Here is a 21,361-nt window from a genome sequence, read left to right on the forward strand (position 1 = left end):
CATCATGACTGTTTTGTAGCATATGATTCCAGTGAGAAGAAACGCATTCCTGCCTGGTGTGACAGAATACTATATTGTGACAGCCATTCTGTTTCAGGGGTTCAATGCTCACTAAGAAGTCCTGTGATTTCTTCAATCTTCCTGTAAGTTGTGTTGGTAGAGATGTATGTTGAAACACTACTTTAGAACTTGAACTAACATCTTTGCTTTATCAGGTATGATTCTTGCATGGATGTGACAGATAGTGATCACAAACCTGTCAGGTGCATATTCAATGTTGATATTGCATGTGTAGATGAATTGACAAGGAGGCAAGAGTTTGGAGATATAATTGCTTCAAATGAGGGAGTCAAGTGTTTGCTTGAAGAATTTCAGTATATTCCAGAAACTGTTTTTAACACTTACAACATAATCTTACAAAACAAAGACACCTCCATCTTGAGAATAACTAACAAATGCAAGAGGGACAAAGCTATGTTTGGAATTACATGTGAATCTCATTCAATTGTCAAGGATGATGGACAGATATCTAAGCTTCGTACAAGAGCTTCCTTTGGATTTCCTAACTGGCTGAAGGTAAGTTTACATATATTCTGGACTTTTCAGTTACTGTCATGATAAAGTTTCAAAGGATGCAAAGATATAAGACTGGTGGCACTTCAGCATGTGATCCACACCGGTCATCATGGTCTCCAACATGCTAAAATTTCTAAAAACAGAACTTTAGATTTTTTGGTAGCTTTTTCTCTATGAATTAGGTAATCACTAAATAATTAGCTTTTTCAAAAGAACATGACAAATTAATAGTGCTGACATATGCTTGAGAATATCCATGCCACTTAAATTTGGATCCAGATTTTCTTTCTTTATTTTTTTTGTCCTTTTTGAGATTAGGAGGGCCTAAGCACAACCTTCTATGCTGCACCCACCCACCTCGCAAGGGCCGAACCCAACTGGAATGAACCCCTGTTTCCTTGCTCAAGTGGCAAGGTGTGATAACATTTGAGCCATTGCTTGGTGGTGGTCCACATGTCTTTTGAGATGATGAATGCAAGGACTAGCGTTCGTCATCAACTTGGATTGCCCACTGTACATTTTGTCACAGAATGGAGCCTAGTTGGTTATGCCCTTGGATAAAGCGATCTATATGGAATGTCTATGTGTTTATATATCTTAGCATGTGATTGATATATCACGATAGGTTAACAAAGATATGCATAATGACAAATCAAATGAATTGTAGTTTAACTAGTGGAGAAGGGAAGATGCAAAGGTGGTTGGAGTGACGGTGCTGCAGATGCAATAAGGAAAGATGCATAGTAAGATGGTTTCTGAAGATATGGTTGTCTACACTTGTGGGAATTGGGCCATATAGTTTCCACATCAGGGCAAAAGGGTAATTCCAAGGTTAAAAAGGGCAGGTCATAGCTGATGGAAATTTGTGGGTGAGGAACTGGAGGGAGAAAACCATGTTTCTTTTGCAAGAGGAAGAATGAGATCTTTCAAGGATGCGGCATGATATCTACTGGTGGAATTATAACTGATGATAATACCAGTCCTGTTAGCATTTGATGAGGGTTGAGATTGCCGTGAAGAATATAACTGAAAAAAGAGATCATAAAAGATGATACGAGTATTGGATAAATGGCAGCATGACTAATTAAACTGTCTCAAATGGTAGCAAACTGGATGCCACATGCAGAACATTGGCAATATGTGGCTGGAAGATGGTGAAATCACTTTGGACAACTGACAAGCTGATGAGAATTAGAAGCAGCTTACCATCACCTAGTTGAATGTCTATATGCCGTTGAATTAGTGCAGGGGCAACTGGGCATTTGTTTCATGTTCTATGCTAAAAATCAATTCTGTACTTCTTCAAGGTTAAGGGATATATGTAACACTAGGCAACGAGGAAGTAAAACAGACCAGTTTCAACTCAAAACAATCCTTCTCAACTGAACAAATATGATTCAATCACTCCAATCATGATAATGTCATCCACACAAGAGTAATGGGACCATGAGCCATGTTGTAGGCAGGCATAGTCACTATATGATAACTTGTTTCAAAAGACATGATCGACATTCTAAGTTCACGCTGAGGGCCCACTGCAAACTGTAGATTGGGGAACAAAGATGACAAAATTCCAATAGATGCCAATGGTAAGAATTTGACTTCCTCATCTTTATGAAGAAATCAGTCTCCATGTCTACATATGGTTCAGAAGGCACTGACTGGCATTGGACAAGCTGGGTCATTTTGACAACTAGATTAAATGGCACTCTCAGTTAATATATCAATAGGTAATGCTACATTCTACCGATTGAGCACTTGTTTGGATTGTTAGATGTATGTCCTAGAAGCTAATATGGCTGACACATTATAATAAATGTAGGACACAATTTTATACTTAATATATTGATATGATTAATAAAAGGGTAAGTTCTTTTTCATTTAAGTTGATGTGTCCTTGAATCGTCCATGGAATTAGTTTTGATACATATTCTCAAGGTGTTGAGAATTAGAGACATATATTTAATTCCTAAATGCTCCCGGTTATAGGATCATCATGAGGACGATGATAGATCCGGATAGATTGGTGCACAAATTGCTTCCTTCGGGATAGATGAGTCTTTGATCTACTGTGTAGAGACACAGGATGACGAGTGCGGGTAGTTGTTAGAGAAAACTAGTACTGAGCGTGACCATACGAGAGATCACTTGAATTTCTATTCGATCGTCAGTGATTGTCTCGATGCTGTAGTTGTGTGACTGATCCTTTGACTTGAAATGGTACTGCTACTCGCAGTGAGCTGCTGGAATTTGATTGATACATAAACATGGGTCTCAATGAGCTCTTGTAGTGGATGTTGGCGATAGTTGGTCCATTGTAGGAGTGGGGTGCACATCAAGATAGGATCTGTCGATCTTGATAGAGAGTAGTCTATGGATTTAAGAGGCTAAATCCAAGAGTCTGTGGTCACAGCAGTGTGATTGATGGAAAGGAGTTTTTATAGAAGTCACAACTGAACTTGAGTTAATCGAATCTATCATATGACTAATGATGAGGTTTGACGATTTATCCATGATCTGCCATCAAGTCGAGACTCACAATAGGGGGATGAATCACACGTTAACTATACCTAGAGGTTTATTTCAGTTCTACTGGATTGCCACTACATACTGCTAGGTGTCACTGGTGGATTGTGAGAGCTCACTAGGATTGTTTTGGATCGATAATCTTTACTGAGTTAGAGTAAAATTATTTTGATCCATTGAAAAAAATTTCAATGATACGATGATAGAGATCATTGTATGTCTCACTATCAGATAGAACTGAACCTATGGGATCACACAACAAAAGGATTAGGTCTGGAATAAGCAATTGAGCTTATAAAGTATCAATTAGGTTTAGAGAAATCCATTGGGTTCATGATAACCTTGCTAGCATATGGTTGGATCCAATTCCTCTTTTCGTTAGGATTACTTATGTGATAAGATAATTCTAACTGAATTACGTGCTAATAACCTACATGAATAAGATTCATGAGACTCCAATTATTGGGTGTCTAAGGTTATGGATCATATAAATTAAGGGTGCAAGTCCTTAATTAATTTTCTTGATTGTTATTCTTGGGCGCTACCTTGATTTGATCAAGTTGGGCGTGTCCATTGATTAGAGGACTTTTAGTTTTCCTATAGAACGTCTCTTGGGTGTGTTTTGGGGTGTCTAATTATGGGTGCAAGGGTTCCAATTGTTGGCGCCTAAAGAGTCTCCTAAAGTAAGTTGGATAACTTAAGTTAATAGAAAATCCAATGCAAGTAGGACTTGTATTATGAGATTGAATAAGATTCAATCTTTGTGTCTATTTAAAGGGACCTCCTTTAAGATCCCTAGAGCATCCAAACCAGCAACCCCACATGCCAAAAGAGAAGTCCCACGCCCTCTCTTCCTTTTCCTTTCTCTTCTCTTGGGTGTCCTACACCCCCTTTCTCTTGGGATGCGCGTCCCAAGGAGTCCCATGCCCAAAGGCTGTTGGATGCCTCTTCCTTGTTGGTTTCTAGCATCTGATAGCAGCACATAGCAAGGAGAGAAACTCTAGAGAAGAGGAGAAGAACAAGAAAAAAGATCAAGCGTTAATCGCGATCCAGATTTCGTTCAAATTCAGCTGGCTAAATTTTGGAGAACAAAATTCAGATTAAAGAGGGCTGTTCCAGACTGATCCCGAGTGGATACTCATAGAGGCCGGATACTTGTGCGGCTAAGAGAGAACCTCTTCTTTTTCAGATCCAGATTTGAAGAAAGGATTGCGAAATAGGTATGTGATTTGATCACAATCTGAATTTCAGTATATATCAATTTCAGCATATGAAATAGATCCATGTGGTTTTATATTTTATGCATGCATAATTCAGATTAAAAGCATTTTAATCTTGTTCTCTGCTGCGGTGTTTTGAAAATAAAATTTTAAAACACATATGCATACATCAAATCTCGAATTCCAACAGTGGTATCAGAGCCATGAGTTTTTATATGCTAAATTTTGATATACATATTTTTGAAAAATTTTAAAATCAGATTTTTCTTTAATACATGAGATATATAGATGGATCTTCTCATCTGGAATTTGATTTTAGGTTTAATTTTAGAACATATAGTTGATATGTATTTACATGCATAGATTGAATTTTAATCTAGAAAGAGTTCTAGTTCATGTTCATGTGATACATAGATGCATGCATAAAATCTGAAATTTTTATATGATTTAAATTTTGATTCATATATGTGATATATGATTGCATATTTAGATCATAAATTTGCTTTTAATCTGATCCATGATTAGTATACGAGATATATGATATCATGCTTAGATCTGAAATTTTGTTTAAATCTAATTTTACATGCATATATATGATATATATTTGTATGTTAAAATATGAAAATTCTTTTTATATTTTAAAATCTGCTTTCATGTAAAGAATTTAGATTTGAAATATGATTTTAGAATTTAAAATTTGTGTTTGTGCATGATGGTTTTGGTCATGGAAAAATCATTAATTAGATCATGTAATAGGATTGCATCTTAAAGTTTTTGATTTGAGTCATATGGGTCTAATTCGATTAAGTAATTGGTCAAACCGAATCAAGTGTTGATTAGGATCAGATCAATTAAGTTGTTGATCAAATCAATTGAATCTCATATATAGAATCGATTAACCTAAGAACCTAATTTGGCTCGTTGGTTTGAGTCCGATTCGCTTGAGCTAACCAATTTTGATCAATCGATCTATTGGTGTCTAAGATAAGTTAATGAGACGTGGTTATTTAATTGGTTTCATTAGCCAATCTGGCCAATTTATTGGTATCTAAAGAAGGCAACGGGGGGACCCCCACCGATCTCCACTTATCTAGTCAATTTGAAAGATTGGATCTTGAATTAGGTTGCTTAGCGGTTTGGTTTAGCCCATACCAGTTAGATCGGTCATATGATAACTAATTAGATGAGACCTAAATCCAAACCTCCCTACCAATATTAAGTCCATAGGTCTTCCACCGTTGTAGATGTGCGGGTGTGCTACCGACATTGATTGTTCTCGACTGGTTACAGTGGTTCAGTTACATCGAAAACACGCAACCACTCTATTAGCAAAGCTGCCTAGGATAAGGATGGGGTTGGGCCTAATAATTGTTAGGTGAGGGACCCAATGACGGCCTTGCACCTGCTTGTGAACAGTGGGTCGGACTTAACTAAAAAGTGTGGACAATAACTGTTAGGTGAGCCCATATAATTTAGAGATCAAGTCGCTGCAACATGCTTAGAGAAGCATCTGGATAAAGAGTTGCCTACGCATTAGTGTGCATGTTACCAATAACTGTGTCGCGTTAGGATTTCCATTTCCTTCTCAGGAAGTGGAGGGATCCGATAAATTAGTGGGAGTTATTGTTTGAATCTTAAAGTCTTTAGAAGCAAATTAAATATTAAGGACAAAAGTCTAATTTGAATCTCTACTCTCGTAGTTGAACAATGTCAGCCTCAAACCCTCTAGCTTGCATCCTTGAAATCAATCGTTTGACCGGTAATAATTTCAAAAACTGGCTCAGAAATCTCAGGATTGTCCTGACCTTAGAAAAATTAAGCCATGTTCTCGATCAAGATCCCGTAATGCTACCAAACCGTCTTACTGCTGAGCAAAGAGCTGCTTTTGAGAAGTAGATGGATGAAGACAGTCGGATCAAGTGCTATATGCTGGCATCTATGTTAAACGAGTTGCAAAGCCAGCATGAGCATAAGCCCACTGCCCAGGCCATGATCACTCACAATAGTTGTATGGTGAGCAGAGCCGTATTGCGCACTTCGAAGTATCCAAAAGACTCTTCAATCTGAAGATGCGTGAGAGGCAGTCTGTCCATAAGTACTGTATGACAGTGATCAAGGATATTGAGGAGCTTGGGAAGCTCGACCTAGATATGCAAAAGGAATTGCAGAATGATCTGATCCTTCAATCCCTTACTAGTTCATATAGTCAATTCATTGTGAATTTTCATATGAACAAACTTGACTGCATTATTTCCGAACTCATCAATATGTTGGTCACCACGGAGGGTACCTTGAAGAGTTCAAAGGGCACTGTTCTCGTTGTGGAGAGGACTTCTTTCAAAAGAAAGTCTATTGGAAGGAAGAAGGTTAAATCCACAAAGAAGCAGAAGAAAGAGAGCAAGCCGAAGAAGGATGGTCCAAAGGCAGCTGAGGCAAAGAAAAAGTGTTTCTACTGTCATGCTGAAGGCCACAGGAGGAGGAACTGTCCTAAATACCTGGAGAGCCTAAAGACCAAAAAGGGTGATAAGCCTTCTAAAGGTATGCTCGTTATTGAATCTAACCTTACGGTTTCTTCTACTTCTAGTTGGGTATTAGACTCTGGTTCGAGTGCTCATATATGTACCTCAATGCAGGGTCTGATAGAAAGTCGGAGGTTGAGGAAAGATAACATGATCCTTCGGATCGGCAATGGAGCAAAGGTTGCTGCAGAGGCCGTTGGCATTTATCCTCTTCGATTACCGTCTGGTGTTAGATTAGATTTGAAAGACTGTTATTATGTTCCTGTAGCTAGTCGGAATTTAATTTTCGTGTCTATGCTAGCACAGGAAGATTTTGAAATTTGTTTCAATAAAGATTTTTGTTTTATTTATTTACGAAATAAATTGATTGTATGAGATCTTTTAATTGACAGTCTTTATCACTTGCAAGTTGATGCGAATGTGAATCTAAACGAGCAAATAGTGAGTGCTGTAGGCCAGAAGAGATCCAGAAATGAAATTAACCAGAAGTACTTGTGGCACCATAGACTAGGCCATATTGGAGAGGACAGGATAAACAGATTGAAAAAGGATGGGATCCTTGGCTCTCTTAATTAAAGTCGTATCCAGCTTGCGAATCTTGTCTTCGAGGAAAAATGATCAAGTTATCTTTGTAGAACATAGGGAGAGGGCCACTGAGTTACTCGCCCTGGTATACTCCGATGTGTGTGGGCCATTTGATGTGCAGGTTAGAGATGGTTATACTTCATTATTTTTATCAATGATCTGTTTAGGTACGGATATGTGTATCTCATGAAACACAAGTCTGAGGCCTTTGAAAAGTTCAAGAAATCTAGATATTAAGTAGAAAAGCAGATAGACAAACCCATTAAGGTTCTTCAATCTGATCGAGGTGGTGAATATCTTAGTCGAGAATTTTTGGGATATCTAAAGGATAACGACATAGTCTCTCAGTGAATTCCTTCTGAAATACCTTAGCTCAATCGGATATTCGAAAGGAGGAAGAGGATCCTATTGGATATGATCAGGTCCATGATGAGCTTTACTGATCTACCCTTATTTCTTTGGAGACATGCCTTGTTAAATTCCATTCACTTGTTGAATAGGGTTCCATCAAAATCCGTTCTTACTACACCGTATGAGATATAGATCGATAAGAAGTCGAGTCTGGATTATCTTAAGACTTGGGGATGTCCGGCTTATGTCAAAAGACAGATGGTGGATAAGTTGGAGGATAGATCTATTATAGCTCGCTTTATAGGGTATTTAAAAGAATCCATTGGATACTACTTTTCACAAGATCACAATGTGATTGTGAGTTGAAATATCGTATTCTTAGAAAAATAGTTTATTTAGGGTGGCAGCGGTGGGAGGTTGTGGAGCTCGAAGAGAAAGTCTTTGAAGAGCCAAGAGCTATAAATCTTCATGAAACCACCTCGTAGATCTAGCAAAATCTCTCGACCTTTGAAAGGTACATGGATATGCTTACGAAGGAAGTAAAAAAAATATTCTTTATGGAAAATAGGGGTCATACTCATGATTCTAATACCTTTGACGAGGCGATGTCTGACATCGATTCCGAGAAATGATTAGATGCTATGAAGTCAAAAATTGACTCGATGCACTCGAACCAAATCTGAACCTTAGTAGATCCACCTAAGGGTATTGTATCCATTGGGTGTAAATGGATGTACAAAAGGAAGATAGGTGCCGATGGTAAAGTAGAGACCTATAAAGCTAGGCTTGTGGCTAAAGGTTATAGTCAGCGTGAGGGCATTGACTATCAAAAAATCTTCTCGTCCGTAGCCATGCTGAAATTCATCCGCACTCTGCTTGCTGTTGCAGTTTACTATGATTATAAAATCTGACAGATGGATGTGAAAACTGCTTTCTTGAATGGATATCTTGAGGAAGATATATATATGGAGTAGCCTATGGGTTTCACGTTTAGTGATGGTGATCACAGAGTCTGCAAGCTGCAAAGGTCTATATACGGATTAAAGCAAGCTTCTCGGAGTTGGAACCATCGTTTTGATGAGGTAATTAAATCGTTTGATTTTATCAAAAACGAAGAGCAAGAGGGTCAGTGGGAGTGCGATAACATTCCTCGTATTGTACGTGGATGATATTCTCTTCATTAGGAATGATATTCCCATGTTGACCATGTCAAAAGATGGTTGTCCAAAGAATTCTCCATGAAAGATCTAAAGGAAGTGTCCTATATTCTCAGAATAAAGGTCTATAGGGATAGACCCAAATGGATGTTTGGTCAGTCACAAAAGCTATACATAGAGAAGGTGCTGAAGAGGTTCAGCATGGAAAACTCCAAAAGAGGTCTCTTACCTCTTAGGCATGGTATTAGTCTTTTCAAGATGATGTGTCCGACCACATCTGAGGAGGTTCAATGCATGAGTAGGATTCCTTATGCCTCGACCATAGGGAGCCTCATGCACGCCATGGCTATGTACTCGACTTGATATTGCCCTTACTGTGAGTGTCACGAGCAGATATCAGTTGAATCCAAGCGAGGAACACTTGATAGCTGTGAAGAACATCCTTAAGTACTTAAGGACTAAAGATTTGTTCTTGATCTTTGGAGGTGATTCTGAGTTGCGAATCAAGGGATACACTGACTCAGACTTCATGTCCGATCCTGATGATAGAAAGTCTGCGTCAGGATATGTGTTCGTTTGCAATGGTGGCGCGTCAGCTGGAAGAGTTCCAAGCAATCCATCATAGCAGATTCGACCACGGAGACTGAGTATGTCCTGCTTCGGATGCTGCAAAGGAAAGCTTCTGGTTCAAGAAGTTCGTCGCGGAACTTGGAGTTATGACATCGGATGCCATACCACTTTACTGCGACAACAGTGGAGCCATAGCACTTGCTTAGGAGCCGAAGTCTCATAAAAAAATTAAGCACATCGAGCGATGATTTCATATCATACGCGACTATCTCGAAAAGAAATATATCGAGGTGCGAAGAGTAGACTCCACGGATAACGTGGCAGACCCGCTGACTAAGCAGTTGAGCCAACTGGAAATGAAAGTCCATCTTGAGAAGATGAGACTTAGATTTGTGGCCAATTGGCTTTAGTCCAAGCGGAAGATTGTTAGATGTATGTCCTAGAAGTCAATATGGCTGACACATTGTAATAAATTTAGGACATAATTTTGTACTTAATATATTGATATGATCAATAAAAGGATAATTTTTTTTCATTCAAGTATGATATGTCCTTGAATCGTCCATGAAATTAGTTTCGATACATATTTTCAAGGTGTTGAAAATTAGAGATGTATTTAATTTCTAAATGCTTCGGTCATAGGATCATCATGAGGATGGTGATAGATCCGGATAGACTGGTGCACAAATCATTTTTTTCAGGATAGATGAGTCTCTGATCTACTGTGTAAAGACACAGGACGACGAGTGCAGGTAGTTGTTAGAGAACAACTAGTACTGAGTGTGACCATACGAGAGATCACTTGGATTTCTATTCGATCGTCAGTGATTGTCTTGATGCTGTAGTTGTGTGACTGGTCTTTTGACTTGAGACTGTACTGCTACTCGCAGTGAGGCTGCTGAAGTTTGACTGATGCATAAACATTGATCTCAATGAGCCCTTGTAGTGGATGTTGGCGACAGCTGGTCCATTGTAGGAGTGAGGTACGCATCAAGATAGGATCTATCGATCTTGATAGAGAGGAGTAGTCTATAAAATTGGAGAGGCTAAGTCTAAGAGTCTGTGGCCACAGCAGTGTGATTGATGGAAAAGAGTTTTCATAGAAGTCACAACTGGACTTGAGCTAATCGAATCTATCATATGACTGATGATGAGGTTTGATGATTTATCCATGATCTATCATCAAGTCGGGACTCACGATAGAGGGACTGAATCACACGTTAACTATATCTAAAGGTTCATTTCAGTTCTACTAAGTTGTCACTACATACTGCTAGATATTATTGGTGGATTGTGAGAGCTCACTAGGATTGTTCTGGATCGATAATCCTTGCAAAGTTAGAGTGGAATTGTTCCGACCCATTGAAAAGAGTTTCAATGATACGATGATAGAGATTATTGTATGTCTCACTACCAGATAGAATTGAACCTATGGGGTCACACAACAAAGGGATTAGATCTGCAATAAGCAATTGAGCTTATGAAGTGTCAATTGGATTTAGAGAAACCCATTGGGTTCATGATAACCTTACTAGCACATGGTTGGATCCAATTTCTCTTTCCGTTGGAATTACTTATTTGATAAGATAATTTTAACTGAATTACCTGCTAATAACCTATATGAATAAGATTCACGAGACTCCAATTATTGGGTGTCTAAGGTTATGGATCATATAATTGGGTGTTTAAGGTTATAGATCATATAAATTAAGGATGCGAGTCCCTAATTAATTTTCTTGATAGTTATTCTTGGACGCCACTTTGATTTGATCAAGTTGGGCGTGTCCATTGATTAGAGGGCTTTTAGTTCTCCTATGGGGTGTCTCTTGGGTGTGTTTTGGGATGTCTAATTATGGGTGCAAGGGCTCCAATTGTTGGTACCTAAAGGATTTCCTAAAGTAAGTTGGATAACTTAAGTTAATAGGAAACCTAATGCAAGTAGGACTTATATTATGAGATTGAATAGGATTCAATCCTTGTGCCTATTTAAAGGGACCTCTCCTAAGGTCCCTAGAGCATCCAAACTAGCAACCCCACATGCCAAAAGAGAAGTCCCATGCCCTCTCTTCTTCTCTCTTTCTCTTCCTTTGAGCGTCCCATACCCCTTTTTTCTTGGGATGCGTGTCCCAAGTAGTCCCACGCCCAAAGACTGTTGGGTGCCTCTTCCTTGCTGATTTCTAGCATCTGGTAGCAGCACATAGCAAGGAGAAAAACTCTAGATAAGAGGAGAAGAAGAAGATCAAGGAAAAAGATCGAGCGTTGATCGCGATCCAAGCTTCATTCAGATTTAGCAGGTTGAATTTTGGAGAACAAAATTTAGATTAAAGAGGGCTGTTCCAGGCTGATTCCGAGTAGATACTCGTAGAGGCCGGACACTTGTGCGACTAAGAGAGAACCTCTTCTCATCCAGATCCAGATTTGAAGAAAAAGATTATGAAATAGGTATGTGATTTGATCACAATTTGAATTTCAGCATATGAAATAGATCCATGTGGTTTTATGTTTTCATACATGTATAATTCAGATTAAAAGCGTTTTAATCTTGTTCTCTACTGCGGTGTTTAGAAAATAAAGTTTTGAAACACATATGCATGCACCAAATCCCGAATTCCAACAAGGATGGCCTATAAAACTAATTTGTAGGATACTTGTTTCCTTAAATGTTTCTGAAACATTTCTTTTTGCACATGGATCTCTTTGGATATGCTTTTAGAGTCTACAGAAATTAAAATAAAAATCCTATTTGACTAGGGAAAAAAATCCACCTTTTCCTCTTATTCTCTATTCCTCAAGTGGAACAAGACAAACATATCTTTGCCTTTTTCTCCTTTACCCATGTTGATGTTGCTGAGCCAAATACTTCCTGGCAATCTTCAGGTGGCCATGGTCATCGTAGAGTTCTCATTCATGCATGATTGTGTAGGCTGCTTGCTTTGAAACTAAGACCCCCTTCTGTCACGTCCTCCATCCAGTATAAGGATAATGCACCTGTTCACTTGAGAAATTATTTCTTGGTCCAGCCTTTAGTTTTGATGCTTTGCAATTTTGCATTTGGAAAACTCCCATTAGATGATGCTGGTTCGCGGGGTGGGGGTGGGGGTGGGGGTGTGTTCTATTTCATGGCCAAGCCAACCATAGTGGTGGTGTTGGCAATGACCTGCCTGCCTTCATGCAGAAGCCCAGATAACTATGGTAATGGACGGCGGAAGATCATTTGGTCCTAACTGAGCTATATCAGGCAAACCTTGTCAGAGTTTTATTTGATGAAGAAAGAGCATTTTAATGTTTTCTTTCCTAGTCTCAGTTCTGCACATTGATGAGGTTGTCTGGTGTTCTTGTAGAGGGTAGGTACTGGAACAGGGGTGGCATATTGTTAATCTATCATTCAGAGTATTGGATTGGAATTCTATGTGGCTGAGAAGAATTGTGTGAAATGAATTTTAAAGTATCCATATGGGCAGAAATGTAGAAGGGAAACAATGGAGTTTTAGGAGGAAAACTATGAAGTGGATTTGAGATAGCTGAGAATGCTTTTGAACCGGTCATCAACTTAGAATTGTTCTAACAGGTAAAAACTGAGGAGAAGTGCAATGAGAGACCCATGAACAGTGATAAAAAATACAGGGTATGAAAATATGGATAGATATATTTGATAAATATCTCAATAAACTACAAAACCCTGCGGCTCTCAATCATATGACTAAGGATATTGGGCAAAAAAAGATTATGAAGACAACAGTTAATTTCTCATTGCTAGTTTCTATCAGGTAGTTTTGATTATGGTAAATTATCCTAAACATATTCTTGCAATCACTTGTTACAGTGTATTCTGAATTATAGAAAAATTCTCCAATTATTCTAAGTTTTTCTTTTGATCGAATGATTCTCTGAATTATTCTCCATGAATGAATTGATATAGAACTATTTGATTATTCTTGAATTATATACAAATTCTATGATTTATTCACAAATTATTCTAGACTAATGTAAGAATTTATTATTATTTTTTTGTTACAAATTTGTGTTACCTCGTATTATTGGTAGAGGTGATTTTTTTTTTGTTTGTATTTGTTCTTTTTGCCTCTCCTACACTTATTTATAAGTAAACAAATTTATAAATATCTTGGAATTATTACATTTTTAGCGTTATTCTTTATTTTATTTATTTTTTTTTACTGTCCAAACTCTTGCCAAACTTTTGATGAATTTTCTTTAATTTTTCTTAACTTTGAATCATTATGTCCAACTGAATTATTTCTGGATGCCAAACCTGTCACTATGATTACGTATACAAAATATATGATAGAATTTTCCAAGAACCTACAATTTTTACTCATTGCATGGTCATGTTTTATATGTAATCCAAAACAAAGCCTGAGTTTTGCTGTTCTCAATTGAATCATCCAAGTGTGCCTTGATCATATATATCAACCTGCATGATACAGAGTTCTTGCCAACAAAATTTAGAGCATGAGTTCATTCAGGAGTAAGGACTCTTTTCAAGAGTTCATTCAGGAATGAGGACTCTTTTCTAATGGATTCTTGCCACTAAAACAACTTATGAGCCAATCCATTTGTTTGCGACTGTCATCTAAAACAACTTGCTATTAGGAGATACCAATGATCTGTAGAAATGGTTTTTTTCCTTTTTTATTTTTGTGATAATTGGGGAAGGGCATCTTGACTTAATAGGAATAGAATAACAATGAGTTGTTCTGGAAGTTCACAGTTATTATCAGTTAATCCCTGTCTGCTCAAGAGTACCTGCTAGAAAGATGCATAGAACGAGTACTAAGTTTGGTTTTCATTGTACGTGAAAGAATAAAAAAGGGGAAATGCACCAATATAGAGTTAAAGGTAATTGAGAAGCTGAAAATAATCAAGTTAAAAAGGAGATATTATGTTGTTACCAAAGATTTTCTGATTAAAACAGTATCCCACAACAACAGTGACAGAAGAAGAGGATACTCCTGTTTGGCCATTTGTTAAAATGGGAAATTTTTTTCTCTGAAATCAGCTTGTCATTTCTTTAGGCAATACATTATGATTGAAAAAAGCCCCATATGGACGAAACCATAGTTGACAATAGCCTGATCAGAAGTGTAAAACTTTCTTGGAAGAGTATTCATCATACATTTCCAACTTCCAAGCATGAATTATATTTTTGATAGATATAAAATTATAAATACTGTTCTCCTGAATGCTGTTAATGTTGTTCACCAACAGAGTCTATTTCACATATTTGAGGAAAGTGCAGAAATACTAAAATAGGGTGGTTGCATCTTTTGATCATAATTGGTTTGCAAAACCAACTGCTAGATGTCCATTGGATTCTATTGTGCCCGTAAGATAGAGAATTGGGAGGAGGGGTTATCATGTAGTTTAGGAGAACTGCATTTGTAGACTTGGCTACTTTGGAAGAACAAAGAGGGAATGAATTTCTTATTTGCCAAGACATTAAGGAAGCATTTTGGTTCCAACCTTCTCCAGGGAGAATCCCATTGTGTATTGATTTCCTATGGAGACTAACTGAGTTGGGTGGAGTTTTAAGAACAAATACAAAGTGGCTGATTAGAACACGAGCTGGTTGATAGCAGCTTTTACAAGCTTTTGATATTTCAGAGGAAGAAGCCAAAGCTCCTCCAAAGTTTGTGTTTAAGCTCGAGATTTAGATCTAAATCAGATTGTAAGCCCATTGCAATAGCCGAGCTCTTAAGATGCCGGTTTATGATATTAAGGTCCTATGTTGGAACAGCATGTTATTCTTATAAATATTAGAAGCATGATCACAAATTTGCAGATCTCATCATGCAGATTCTCACAGTGAGAATCCAATAAAGCTGACTGGTAAGTGAATTATGGAGGACAAAATATGGAAAAAATATCTTTCTTCTAATGTTGAGGAATTACCACCAGCCCTAAGGGATGAATTTAAGGAGGAGCTCTTTCTTATTATTTGCTTCAGCTAATGAAATAAATGCTTCAGCCTCATTCACGAGAAAGAGAGAGAGAGAGAGGTGCATGGCTTGCAACAATCCTTTTTGTTATTCCTATAAGGTAACTAAAACCAAGGTGAAGTGCCTGAAGAAAAAAAGAATGAGTGAACACCATCGGGAAAATTCTTCTGGAAAATCTGAAGAAAGCTGTAATGTTGTTTTAGAATCAGATAAAATCCATTTATCATAGTCCATTATGTTAAAATAAATAGTGCTTTTCATGCATGAGAGACGTCAGCAGGTTCTTGTAAACATTAATCAACAAAATACAATATTCATTGCTATCTGTCAAGAGAATTGGAGAGAACATAGTATCTAGGCTAGAAGGTGTGATAGATAAAATGGTGCTACCACCTATAATATAGGAATGAGTATTCATCTATGCTACTATAACAAGTTGAACCTAGAGTTGGGTAGGACGGGGCACCGCGGCCGGGGGGAGGTGGGGGGGGGGGTGTGCACGCAGCGGAGGACTGCTCCTTATTTCTTATGGATGGTGAGGCTGCATGGAGAGTCAAGGATTCCTGGTACATGTATTCTTCATGCTGAATACTGGTAAAGTTATGATCAATCTAGAGAAATAATTAGGTTATGATATAAAGCCAAAGGAACCATTATGATACAAGGCCCGTATATAGAACTCCACCATTGATGTTAACATATGTTATTGTAGATCAAAAGAATTCTAGGGATAGGATGCGCCTGCAAATCTCAGAGACAAATATAAATGATGTTTGTACAAAAGCCTACCCTGTCTAGGTTTCACCATGCATCTTCTCTTTGAAACTGTTTCTTAAAATATGAAGCATGATAAGCCGACCATGCAATGCAGATGAAATAAACTGTTCAATAGAAGCTGTGTTCATGGTAAGTATAGCCATTTGCGTACATGAAATAGAAAAATTGCCTGAGGTATTGCATAAGTTTGTAGATAGTTTGTACTTTGTAGATAATAGCCTTTGCAAGCTAGGAACTTTGCAATATAATTTCTCAAATGGCAACAAAATGTTGAAGCATGGGCCAAAAAAATGGATGCATCAGAGGGGCATCTGATGAGATGCGCCATATGCTGCAACATGCCTCCACATACTTGAGGAAGAGAAACAAAAGCTAAGGGCATAATCATGACAAGGTGGCTGTGGCTAGTCTTAGTTTAATTATTTGCATTCCATCGATAAAGACTATATAACACCTCAGCAAGGTTTAGAGGCTTAACTTTCATTCTAGAATTGATCAATTTAATGATCACATGATATCATGCAATTTAATGATCACATGATGTCATGCAATTTAATGATCACATGATATTGTGTTTCATTGTGCTCATATGAAAAGGATAGGTTATTTGTAGAAATTCTTAAGAATCATGGTTCGTCGAACTGGATAGTTTGGGGCATGCCAATCGTACCAGCGGCTAATTGGTGCGGGTTGAGCATGCGATTTGGAATGCCGGTGAAAATGAAGTGAGGGAGAAGAAAAGAGAGGAAGAGAGGGGAGGAGAGGGAAAAGCTGGTGGTGGCCCATCGAGGCCGTCAGAGGGCCATTGAGACTTCGGATCTCTGCGGTCCTCCACGACACTAAGAATATAGGGAGAGAGATAGAGAGGGGTTTTCATTCCCCTATATCTCTTTTAGTTTCTCTCGTGGAGGACTGCGGAGCTCAGGAGGTCTCGGTGGCCCTCTAGCGGCCTATACGGCCCTCTAGTAACTATCGCAGGCGTCTCCGTCAGCTACCTGTTCCTTCCCTCCCTCTCCCTCCCTACCCGCTCTATCTTTTTCTCTCTGGTTCATCCTCCGTTTCCATATCGGTTCGGATCCGGTATGGTCTGATCCCATCCGTTATGGAGGTGTACCGACTAATACCGTTGACCTCCTGGCATAGAGTCTGATTCCAAGTCGGCGATCTTTGCTTGAGATATGTGAAGAAATGCAAAGTGGTAGCTTTTCTTCTATTTAAAATTGCCTAGTGTTATTATAATGGAATTGTATGCATTGAGAGATGCAGGACAATGTAGAGCATGGGTTTGCAATGTTTTGGAGGGCCTATGCTAAAAGGATTCCTTTAGATGCTAGAAGCCATAAACCAAAGGTTTTCAACAATTAGAAAAAGTCCTATATTGATGCAAAAAAAAATTCAGCTTACACCAAATTACTATTACCGAACTTGAGGATAGCAAAATTTGTTGAATTGAAGAATTAAGTGTTTAGTTGCAAGAATTATTGCTGACTAATGGCTTCTAGGAGGGCAATAGGCAATGGAAAAAGGAATACAAAATCAGATATTGAAAGAGTGATGACCGTAGTCAAAATCTTAATGTTCTATGGCAAGCTGTGAGCAGATTTGTTATACAATGACCTGATTCTTCACAGAAAAGATGGACAAAAATGAAAATTGATGATAATTTAAAGTTTGAGTTTAATCTCCAGGCATTGTTGAGACTATTTGTACAAATAAACTTGTGTTCTAGAACATATTTGCTCATAAAATAAGCATGGCGATATGATCCATTCCAAGATTCGTGGACTCGGTACCGGAACCCGTATTGGTTGTCGGTCGATACGATACCGTACCATACCATATCGGACTGTACCATACCGATAATAAAAAAATAAAAAAAAAATTTCACCCACCGGCACTAACAAAAAGGAAACTGGACCGGCTGATACCATACTAAATCGATCGGTTCGGTCCGGTTAGCCCATTTTTCGAAAATTCAGTCAGAACCGGACCGGCTCTCCGCCGGTATGGTTCGGTACAGGATGTACCAGCCGGTTCGGACCGATACGGAATACCTTTTGATGCAGAATACATGGACATAAAACTGCGGATTTACCATTTAAAGAATAATAACGAAAGAGAGAAAAATGGCAGAACCTAGCCTTCTTTCTTTGATTCTTCTCTCCAATGAAAATCAACATTCATTTTATTAAGGAATGTGGATTATATCTGAGAAATTATCCCTTGCTCAATGTCCTTGTCTTGAAGCCACTTAATTTGCTTTTCCAATCTTTTCAGTTTTTTGAAATAAGTTGTCAATATAATTCTTATTCCACTTCAATAGAGCCTTCGTGCTTTGGAGCATCTTGTTGGCCCTAACTCCGTGTGATACATTGCCATTAAAGTGCACGCTACACTCCCTTCTTGCAATCTCCTGAACCCTATCACAAGAGAGCCAAAACTTCTCAAATCTAAATGGGGTACCAAACACTCATTTTTTGCTTTAAAAAAGTACTTTTATGATTTTAAAGCAAAGTTACTACCATTTGCTTTAAAATCATAGTACTTTTTTAAGCAAACATGAAATGCACTCCAATATATAATTCTTATTAAATTGTTTTAGATTTGGTACACTTCTTGTAGTAGCATTATTGCTACAAAGTAATCAACTATACTAGGAGAGTTGATCTCTTCTTATGAGAACAAAGTCAGGTGTAATAAATCACTAAGTGTATTGAATGAGAAGTCATGGAAAAATTTAGAAGGGTCTTATACAAAGTCTACGGAGCCGAAATCGGGATCTGTGCCGGCCAGTTGGCTGTATGAGTCGGTACGGATCCATATCAGACTGAACCTATGCGAACTGACAAGGCAGAGAAGGGGAGAGGGGGAAGAAAGAGAGGAAGAGCGGGGAGAAGGAGAAGAAGAAGAAGAGGGGGAGAGGGAAAGGAAGAGAGGGGCTGGAGGCTGTCAGAGCTCTTTGCGAGCTTGGTAAGGACAGAGGGAGGGAAGAAGAGAGAGGGAGAGATCTCACTGGATCATTGGAGGCCTTCGAAGGCCTCTAGATGGGCAGTGACGCCGCGTGAGCTCTTCGATGGCCGGTGAGTCAGCGTTGAGGGAGTGGAGGGCGATTCTCTATTTCGAACCGAAGGGTGGAGGCCCTCCTCCAGCCTCGGCCTCCCTCCGCTCCCTTGGTGCTGACTCGCCAGCCGTCTGAGAGCTCCTGCCGGCTTCGCCGCCTATCCTCTTGTCTCTTCCCTCCCTCTGTCCTTACCGAGCGTGGAAAGAGCTCTGATGGCTGTTGGAGGCCCTTTCTTCCTCTCCCCCTCTCTCTCTTCCTCTCTTTCTTCTCCCTCCCTCCGAGATAGTCGCTGTGCCGTTTTTCATGCCAGAATCGGACCGGTTCCCGCTGGTATGGTTTAGCATGGCTTGAACCGTCTGGTTCGGGATGGTTCAGTGAACGGTGGTTTTATAGGATGAAACATGTAGTTGTGTTTCCAACTAATTATGCCAGTTAGTATCTCATTATGCTCCACTACAAGGCTTTGACAAAAAAAGATTAAATAACAATTTTAGAAATAGGGTTACAGTTCCTATGAGGGAGTTGCAAACATTGGGTTGAACGAAATGGTGATAAAGATAGGTGAAAAGGGAGTTTTAGTTTGTAGAAGTTAGTTATTTCTTGAATAGTACTCAGTGTTAATTCAAGTGAGGGAATAGTATGCACTATCATTGTTTGCTGGGCAGCTTGTGTTTGGGGAGTTTTTTTTCTGTTTCCTTTCATCTGGATGTTTGTTTAGTTTGGATTTTATGGTCTCGGTGTTGGGCCTAGCTAGATGGTATGTATTGCAAATTGAGCTCTCCACCTGCTGCTTGGTCCATGGTGGTCAACAAGATGGTCTGTTGGGGTGTTCATTTCTAGCCCATTTTCCCTTCCCTTTTTTTTTTTTTTCCGAAGAAACGAGAATATCTCCTGCTGATACGAAGTTTATCTTGAAACATGGCCCTTGCTCAGAAATTCACATATTTGAGCTATGAAAGTGCATGGATTTTGTACTGCTTTTCCTATAGGGACTAACGGTGATTTTGTTATTATGTTGTGCAGATTACTCCGACAGCTGGTATAATCAGGCCTGGCCATATTGTAGATGTGTCTTTGCACCATGAAGATATTGATTCCCTAGAGGAGTATGTTGATGGGATCCAACAGAATAGGTGGCTTGAAGATACAGGAGGCAAGGTAGCAATACTGATGGTAAACATCAAAGGCAGTTGCTCAGTTGAGAGCAAAGCTTACCATGTCCAAGTACGTCACTTCTCTTCCACTACCTCATTCAATGAATCAAGAGGCACATCAAGAAAGGTTCAACCAAACCTTCAAAGGCCTAATTTCGCAAATTCTGGTGGGTCCTCAGATGTAGTAGATTTGCTGCTGTAGAGATAAAAGGAAGAAAGCAAAGATCTGAGACCCCTTCTTGAAGGACACAGTTTCTTACCCCTTTTTTCTTGTTTGTACATAAACCCATCATATGCAGAGCCCCAATTTCTTATCCCTCAATGGGAAAAGGAATGAAAATATCTGATCACTTCACCCATGCTGTGTGTGTGCGCGCGTGCGCGCGTGTTTTAATTCATTGTGGCAATATATTTCAAATGATTTGGTTTGTTTACTCAGTCATATAGTACTGTCTGTAAGAATTTGTCTTTTGGCTTTTGTGATGCTATGTTTTCTCTATCCATTTGCAATTGTTTGTTCAGAAGCAACTATGTGACTATGTCAGAAATGTTTCTTTGATAAATGTACAAGTTATTCTGTTGATTTGGGATAGAAAGGGTAACTGAGATGACCATGCTCTCCTCTCCGAGTCTAAAATCAACAGTGGATCATTTAAATTGAAGGTCCACAATTGTCTATATCATTAAAAATGCCTGGAAACCTAGTGTCATGTATTTTAATGTTCTTTCATTTATGCATCATATGGACATCAAAATGGATGGTTTCTATTGTGCTAGCATACTAAAAATACATGATAAAACATTTCAATTAAGAATCCATCTTTTATATCATGATTTGCACATTTTAAAGTATATATTTAAAAAGAATAATTTTTTTGGTAGAAAAATTAACAAATCTTAATGCTTAG

The 21,361-nt window shown here is 38.6% G+C and overlaps 1 protein-coding gene across 1 annotated transcript in view; it reads left to right on the plus strand.

The window, feature by feature from the left end:
- The window catches only part of LOC105035624 (type I inositol polyphosphate 5-phosphatase 13), a 64,158-nt gene extending 43,122 nt beyond the window's left edge, over positions 1–21,036 (plus strand). Inside the window, exons 9-11 of the mRNA XM_010911235.4 lie at positions 20–143; positions 216–576; positions 20,323–21,036. Of these exons, the coding sequence (XP_010909537.1) occupies positions 20–143; positions 216–576; positions 20,323–20,655 (818 nt within the window). The 3' untranslated portion in view covers positions 20,656–21,036. The remainder of the gene's footprint in view (positions 1–19; positions 144–215; positions 577–20,322) is intronic.
- The last annotated feature ends 325 nt before the right edge of the window (positions 21,037–21,361 follow it).

The sequence above is a fragment of the Elaeis guineensis genome, chromosome 9 (genome assembly GCF_000442705.2).
Source record: "Elaeis guineensis isolate ETL-2024a chromosome 9, EG11, whole genome shotgun sequence".
Taxonomy (NCBI): Eukaryota; Viridiplantae; Streptophyta; class Magnoliopsida; order Arecales; family Arecaceae; genus Elaeis; species Elaeis guineensis.